Source organism: Cricetulus griseus, chromosome 9, assembly GCF_003668045.3.
Source record: "Cricetulus griseus strain 17A/GY chromosome 9, alternate assembly CriGri-PICRH-1.0, whole genome shotgun sequence".
NCBI classification, from domain to species: Eukaryota; Metazoa; Chordata; class Mammalia; order Rodentia; family Cricetidae; genus Cricetulus; species Cricetulus griseus.
Window position 1 is genome coordinate 11,378,940 of NC_048602.1, and position 8,561 is coordinate 11,387,500.

Consider the following 8,561-nt stretch of genomic DNA (forward strand, 5'->3'; position numbering starts at 1 on the left):
CCAAGACAGGTTTTTCTGTATCTCTCTGGCTGTTCTGGAACTCACTCTGTAGGTCAGGCTGGCCTCAAACTCAAAAGGAAAAACTACTATTCCCAGCATGCCCTTTGTGAGGGAGCTTTGGGTTGAGAGAAGGGAGGGTGGCTATCACTAGAACCACATTTCCCGAAATGCAACGCTCATTTCGCCCACCTTTAGCCTATGGGAACTGCCGTTCTACAGAGGTCTTCAGCCACAAAGTCCAGCACGCACTTGGGAGGCCGGGTCTCTTGATAGGAAAAAGGGCAACCGCAGAGCATGCTGGGAAGGTGTCCCGACAGGGGGCGACCCTAACGCTCCGACGCATGCGTTTGAACTACAACTCCCAGAGGGCAGTGCATGAGGAGGCGGAGGAGGAAGGCGGGTTCTCCTGCCGGAAGTCAGCTATAACCCTGGGCCCCAGAACTGCAAGCGGAGCCGGAGCCGCCCAGTTTCCGCGGGACCCGGGCCTCTGGGGTCCGGACAGGGGTCGCCATGGTAACGGGGGGGGGAGCGTGGTACCGGGGACGGTTTAGAGGGAGGGTCCGGGGACGGACCGCGGAGTTCCAGTGCGGAGCTGACAAGTGGATGGGCCGGGCCGGGCTCAGGCTCTCGGAATTGGGGTCGGAAACGGGGATCGGGGCCTCGATGCTGTCCCGCGGGGTGTGCTTGGGGTTCCAAGCAAGAGGGTATGGAGGGGAAGGAGTGTCCGGGGGAGGGGCCGCCCTGGTGGGAGACGTGTGGGGGCGATTTTGAAGCCATAGAGGCGGGAGATGAGGAATGGACGATAGAGAACGAGAGATGCCACAGGGCGAGCGGGGAGGCTCCCTCGTGGGAAGGAAGGAGCTGGCTTCGGGCAGCGCGGGTGCTGGGGCAGTTTGAGTTTGGCCAGGGGGTAAAGACTTTAAATCTCAAGGGAAGAAGAGGACCCTGGAGACCGGAAAGTCGGCCCCTACATGTAGGCTTAGGGTTAGGTTGCTGCAAAAAAGGAGACAGGGTCCTGGAAGTAGAGAGTGGATTCTAGAAGAGAATGGGGAGCCTTCCACGGAGGAGAGGTGTCGGGTGCAGAGTAGGCTTGGAGACGTGACATTTGAGGTCGGGGTGCCTTGCGAGCAAAGGACTGAGCCCTGGGTTTAGGGGGAACCTGCACCTCCAAGATGGGGCCTTTGGAACTAAGAGTTCTCTGGAACGGGGGCTTGGGGAAAGAAGATGGGTGGTAGGGGGATGTCAGGACAGGAGATGAGTCTTCGCCCGCCCGAGGAGTAGGGGACTTGGAGGCCCGGTGTGACCTTTGTAACAAGGAAGGCCAGCCTTGGAAAGAGAGAATGGATGCTGGTCATGAAACTTAGAGGAAGCTTCACCGAGGGGGGCCAAAGATGGAGGTTACAAGGGACAACAGGGGGCAGGGGAGATGGTTGGGAGGCTCCAGTGATGAGGATGGATACAGGGACAAGGGGCTTCTCCGATGTGTTCCAGGGGGTGGAATGATTGTCACTGGAGGAATCAAAAGAAGTTGTTGTTTTTTTTGGAGGGGGGGTAAGGACACAGAGGGCTCAACTGTACCTTCCAGCTGCTCTTCCCATACGCGCCTGTGCCTGACTCTGCCTTAGCCTGCCTGCTGAGCCCACCCCTTTCCTCCCTGGGTTGCCCAGAACTGGGTTTCCCTGGCTCAGCAGAAGGAGTTCTTAGAAGGAGCATGTAACATCCTGTTCCCGTTTCTGTGCTGAGGTTGGGTAAGGCTGAGTGAAGAATGAGGCTTAGGGAAGACAATGAAGGCCCGTAAAGAATCCAGGGCTCAGGGTAAAGACTTGGAGCTGCTAGCTCCACTTTCTGGTTGTGATAGCTGCTTTCCGTGGGCCTTAGCTTTATCATCTGTAAAATGGGCAGGGGTATGCCTGTCTAGAACAGATAGGGCTCAAAGCCAGGCTTCCCAGCGGGGAAACTTTGAATCGTAGTTTCCTCTGTTTTCAGTTTTTTTTTTTTTTTTTCTTCAGTGCTGAGGATTGAACCTAGGGCCTTGTGCATGGTAGCCAAGTACCCTGCCCCTGAACTACAGTTGAGCCCTTTCTTGTGTTGTGTTAATTTTACATTACGTGTGTGGAGGTCAGAAGCAGCCTGCAGGAGTAGTTCTTTCCTTCCACCATGTGGATCTCAGGGATCAAACTCAGGTCCTCAGGCTTGTAGACCTGTAGCCCCCGAACCACCTCACTGGCTCCCTTCTTTTCTGTTTCTAAAGATTCATTTATTATGTATGTCTGCACACCAGAAGGGGGCACCAGCTCTCATTACAGATGGTTGGGAGCCACCATGTGGTTGCTGGGACTTGAACTCAGGACCTCTGGAAAAGCAGCCAATGCTCTTAACCTCTGAGCCATCTCCCAGCCGCACCCCACCCCCCACCCCTGTGTGCCTTTTTTTATTTTTCATTTTGAGACAGGGTCTTGCAGGTAGCTGAGGCCGTTCTTGAACTCCCGACCTCCCTGTCTTAGCCTTCACACTAGCTGTGATTTCAGATGTGATCTGTAATCACTATCTGGCTTAGACATGAGTTGCTGAAAGTGAAACGACCATGCACCTTATAATGCCACCAAGAATTTGGGTTTTGCGACGTGTGGTATATAGTAGCCATGGGCTGCACCTCTAATAGGTGTTACCCTGTGCATTAGTCTAATGAAGGAGAACATCCCGTTACGCCCATTATACAGAAGGGGAAGCTGAGGCCCACGGAGGTTAAGTGGACGACCCATGAGCAGACAGCCACTGTCTGATAGTGCTCGGATGCGATCTAGCTCAGCAGTGTGTGCTTCTAGCTATGCCATTGAATGCTAATGTTACTGAGGGCTCAGCGGGTGCTTGGTGCTGGGCGCTGTGCTAAGTAAGCACTTGTGGCTGTAACTCCCCCCAGCCGCTGTTTTGTTGGCTGTGGTACTAGGGATTGAGCCCCAGGCCTTGAGCATGCTAAGCAAGCACTCTCTCTATTTTCAGACAGGGTCTCACCAAGTTGCCTAGGCAGGCCTTCAACTGTGATCCTCTCGCCTCAGCCTCCCAAAAAGGGGGGTGGGGGGGCCGGGGGGGCGGGACACACACAGGCCTGCACCACGAAGCCCAACCTGACTTACCGAACTTTCAGAATTGTCCTGTGACAGGTGACCTAGTGTTTGGGAATCTTAGCAACCAACTTCTGAGCCAGACAGAAAATAGTCATACTAACACAGAGTGTTTGGTCTGAGCCACAGGTGGATGTCATACATGACTTAGCACTCAGCACGCTGAGGCGCCTGAGCAGTTACTGTACTTAAAACGCCAAGGCTCACTTGCTCTGCCTGGCAGGCATGAGGCTCCATCCCAGAATTCAGCGAAATACAAACAAACAAACAAACGGCTGAAATGGCTCACCGCACAGCCCAACAGCCTGAGTTTAAAACCAGGAACCCAAGTGGAGGGGCGAATGGCCACCCTCGAAATCCTTGGATCTCCACACAAACAAACAAGCACCAAATACTTTGGGAAGCAGCGTAACGCTTCCTGGGAAGGATAAACAGTTTCTATACAGCCTAACAATCCTGCTTCTAGGTCTGCAGCCACAAAACGAGGTGTATATACACACAGACTCGCGTAACATTTTTAACGGTAGCCCAGAAATGGAAACTGTCCATCACTGAAGAAGGAAAAAACAGAGTGGGATACACTTGTCTCTAAAGAATGGAAGTGAGTGGGGTAGGCCTATAATTGAGTACCTTCAGGCTGTGGTAGGAGGACCTGAAGTTCCAGGTTTGCCTGGTAACAGTGGGCTCCAGGTCACTCTTGGCAAAACAAGAGGAGGGAAAGTCCATACTAGGATTGGTAGTAACGGTTGTACAACCATGAATAGACTAAGGGATTATCCTAAATTATCCTTAGAACCTTTGAAAGGGTGAAGGTTCTGGTGTCTGATTTTGTGTTGTTTTTTGAGACCGGGTCTTGATATGTATGTAGCCTTGGCTGGTCTGGAACTGGAGATGTAGACCAAGCTTGCCTCATACTTAACAATAATTCTCCTCCTGCCTCTGCCTCCAGGGTGTTGGAATTCCACCAAGCACCAGCTGGTGTGTGAATTCTATTTAATAAGTGGGCTTGGTGGCTAAAGTAAGTGCTTGCCGCCCAAACATAACGAGTAAATGGTGATCCTCAGCCCCCATGTGGAAAGCTGAGCATGATAGTTCAGAACCAGGGAGGCAGAGCCAGGAGGGCCCTGGGGCTTACGGCCAGCCAGCCAAGTGGGTGAGCCACAGCTTCAGGGAATGACTCTAGGTATGAAGCCAAAAACAACCAGGAGTACACACATAGAGACTAGCACAGTATTTCTCTAATCCAAGGTGGAGAACAACCTTGACCCCATCTCTAATGAAGCAGGGCATCTTAGGAAATTTGGTTTCCTAAGAAACTTCTGAGACGCATATGAGATGAACTAAAGCCTGGGACTTGGATGGAGCCCATGTCCAGTGTGACACGTTGGGGCCCAGGGAGGCAGCCATAGAAAGCAGGCTACAGGGAGAGCCTGGGACCCTGCCTCCTTTGCTGTAGGGTGTCTGGTGGGACCCACCCTGAGCCGTGTCCCTGCCTGACTTCCTCCCCTGCTTGCTTTAGATCCGCTTCATCCTCATCCAGAACCGGGCGGGCAAGACACGCCTGGCCAAGTGGTACATGCAGTTCGATGACGATGAGAAGCAGAAGTTGATCGAGGAGGTGCACGCCGTGGTCACCGTCAGGGATGCCAAGCACACCAACTTTGTGGAGGTGACTAACACCCTTCTTCCCATTCAGCCCCCTGCTTCCCTGGCACCTCTGACTCCTGCCCGCATCTAACAGCAGCCCAGCCCACAACCTCCTCCTCCATCCATCCACGCCCCATGCTTTTAGCTCGTTTTCTTTTTCAGGGCTGGGGGGTACGGCTCAGTGAGTAAAGTATTTGTTGCATAGATAGCATGAGGAGTTGAATCTGGAGCCTCAACGGCCACAAACTTCGTTCAGGTGACTTTTCAGAAGGTGTTTTCAGAGCAATGAACATTCCAAGCCCCGGGGGAGTGACCAGTGCAAAGGCCCTGGGGCAGAAGCACTGGTGGAGAGTTCCAGGATGAGCTAGCTGCAGGGAGAATTAGTGAGGCTGAGACCCTGCGCGCCAGAAGGGTTTCAAGCAGTGTGACGCCAGCTGGCACAAGCTTCCAGGATCTCCCATAGGTTTGGGTATAGTTTACTTATTATTGTGGGAGAGAGCATGAATGCCACGGAGCATATGTGTCTGGGGGTCAGAAGACAACTCTGTGGAGTCATTTTCTCCTCCTACCTTAGGATGGACCTCAGGGGCCGGGCTTGGAAAGTGCCTTTACCCGCTGGCCCTATTTTCGTTTTAGTTTTTACTTTCTGTTGTTGTTTTGTTTTTTAAATCAGGGTCTCATGTGCCTCCAGCCTGCCTCAAACTCACTATCTAGCTGAGAATGGCCTTGAATTTCTAATTCTCCTGCCTCCCAAATGTTTGAATTGCCTTGGTTTTGCTTTTTGAGACAGGCTAGCCTGAAACTCACTGTATGGTCCAGGCTTGCTTTAAACTTCAAGTAGACCTTCCGCCTCAGCCACCTGGGTGCGGGGAACACAGACTGGCTTCAAACTCATCATCCTCCAGCCTCAGCCTCCTTGGTGCTGGGAGTACAGTCCTGCACCACCACACCTGGCTAGAATCCCCCTTAGGGAGCGAGAACAGAAGCAGGAGACACTCAAGGTGGTGCCGGTGGGATTGCAGCAGGGGTTGGTGGCTCTGTTTGAGGTCCCAGCTGGACAGCCCTGCTCTCCTAAGATACACGCCCCCCAAAAGAGTAGGCTGGAGGTGCAGAACAGGAGGGAGGTGTCTGCTGTCGTTCCATAGGGAAGCTGGGAGTCAGTGACAGTCACCAGTGAGGGACAGGATGGGCAGGGGAACAGAACTAAAGATCCGGCACCTTGGAGATGTCTGGGCTCAGGAACTCACTGGACAGTGAAGAAGCACAGACCAAGTGACACTCCATCTCATTCCAGGTCCCTACAGTCTCGGGGACAGCTCAGGAGCCCATTGCACTTTGAGCCTGTTAGAGAAGCTGAGCATGTCCCATGGTGTCCCCGGTGCAGCTGCCACTTGAAGCCAGCCGTATCCTAATTCCTGAGCTTTGAGTATGTGACACTACATGGCAAAGGGGGGCATTGCCAATAAATCTAAGAAACTTGGTGGGTGCTAGGCCTGGTGGAGCACGCCCTTAATCCCAGCACTGAGGAGGCAGAAGCAGGCACATCTCTGTGAGTTCAAGGCCAGCCTGGTCTGCATAGAGTGTTCCTGACCAGCCAGAGCTACACATTGAAATCCTGTCTCAAAAAAAAAAGTTTCATGGAAGGCTGAAGAGATATAGCTCAGTTGGTAAAGTGCTTGCCTAGGGTGCATGAAGTACTGGCCTCAAGCCAAGCCAGAACCACCTTACATGGGTGTGGTAACATGGCTGGAACCCTAGCACTTGAGAAGCAGAGGGGAGAGGTTAAAAGGTTGAAGTCGTCCTCAGCTACACAGTGAGTTTAAGTCCAAGGTAAGCTACATAGACACTCTCAAAAAAAAAAAAAAAAAAAAAAAAAAAAAAAGTGCATGCCTGCAGCCCTAACCCTACAGTGCATGCCTGCAGCCCTAACCCTACAGTGCATGCCTGTAGCCCTAACCCTACAGTGCATGCCTGCAACCCTAACCCTGCAGTGCATGCCTGCAACCCTAACCCTGCGGTGCATGCCTGCAACCCTAACCCTGCGGTGCATGCCTGCAACCCTAACCCTGCGGTGCATGCCTGCAACCCTAACCCTGCAGCGCATGCCTGTAACCCTAATCCTGCGGTGCATGCCTGTAACCCTAACCCTACAGTGCATGCCTGCAACCCTAACCCTGCGGTGCATGCCTGTAACCCTAACCCTGCGGCACATGCCTAACCCTAACATTGCTGTGCATGCCTGCAACCCAGGCACTGAATTCTTGTGTGTGTTGATGTTTGTGGCAGTGCTGGGTGTGGAGGCCAGAGATCAGCCTGAGTCTCATGCCTCAGGCGCTGTCTACCTTGTGTCTTGAGATAGGATCTCTCCTTGAGGCCTGGGGCTCGCTGGTTAGTCTAATCTGATTGGCCGGGAAACTGCAGTGAGTGAGCCAGGCCCCTGTCTCAGCCTCCGAGCACTCTGGTTGAAGTGTGTGCCACAGCTCCCCCTCTTGTTCATTGCACAGTGAGCACTTTATGGATGAGCTATTCCCAACCCCACCTTTGTTCCCCCTTAGACATAGTCTCACTCTGTAGTCCTGGCTGACTCCAACCCTGACTGTCCACCTGTCTTTGCCTCGGAGGTGACAGTTCCCCAGACTTGGGAAGCTGAGGCCGAAAGGAAAATTTGAAGCTAGTCTGGTGTGTATATAAGATTCCTACCAGAGTTATACAGAGAAACTCTGTCTCAAAATAATAAATAATAAGCAAAATAATAGAAAAGATGAGTTGAGCTGAAAAGGGTAAAAATTCCAGGACGCACAAAATGTGTAGGTCCCCACAGTCACCACCAGGTGGTGCTCCACACACAGCCCAGAGAACCAGGGTTTACCTAAACTTACCAGCTACATCCCAGTGTACACATCCTTACCTGTGTCTGTCACTGTGCACGACGCCTCCTTTTGTATTTTCACTGTGCTGAGACCAGATCCAGCGCCTTCTGCATGCAAGGCAGGTGCATGCAGCCCCTCACTAGGGGACTCTAGTGGCTCAGTGGTAGAGCCACACCCCCAGCCCCTGTCCATTTCTGTCACTATTTAGTATACACACTAATTAATACATAGAATTATTTTTTCTTTTTTGGGGGGGGTTTCAAGACAGGGTTTCTCTGTGGCTTTGGAGACTGTCCTGGAACTAGCTCTTGTAGACCAGGCTGGTCTCGAACTCACAGAGATCTGCATGCCTCTGCCTCCCGAGTGCTGGGATTAAAGGCGTGCGCCACCAACGCCCAACTAATATATAAAATTAAGTCTGCCCCTAGCACAGGTGTCTAACTTGTGAGCCCTATGAGCACTGTTCTGATGTTTACAATGTGTCTGTAGAGCGGCCATTACTTGAAATTCTAAAATCCAAAATGACCCAGCATAAGAAACTACTGTGTGTGTTTGTGTGTTTGTGTCGCCCAGGCTGATCTGCAGTGTCTGGCTGAAGTGATCCTCCTTCCTCTCAGCCTCCTGAGTAGCTGGGACTTAAGTGTGCACAACTACACACAGTTCAGCAGCTGCAACTTTGAGCCCGGTGTAGTGCTGCTCTTCTGTAATTCCAGAACTCTGGAAGTGGGGGCAGGAGGATCAGGAAGGAGTTCAAAGCCAGCTCAAGTCCAGCCTGGGCTACATGGTAGATCTTCTTTAAAAAAAAACAAAAAACCTGAAACTTCCATGTTTGTTTTGTGTTGAGATAGGGCCCACTACATAGCCCAGACTTTTTTTTTTTTTTTTTTTTTTTTTTTTTTTTTTTTTTTTTTTTGGTTTTTTT

General features: G+C 52.0%; 1 protein-coding gene across 1 annotated transcript in view; it reads left to right on the forward strand.

Annotated features, from left to right (window-relative positions):
• Positions 1 to 355: 355 nt before the first annotated feature.
• Positions 356 to 8,561, forward strand: part of Ap2s1 (adaptor related protein complex 2 subunit sigma 1) — a gene marked incomplete in the record, with an annotated part of 11,112 nt that continues 2,906 nt past the window's right edge. The window contains 2 exon segments of the mRNA XM_027431347.2: positions 356 to 513; positions 4,642 to 4,791. Coding sequence (XP_027287148.1) covers positions 511 to 513; positions 4,642 to 4,791 — 153 coding nt within the window.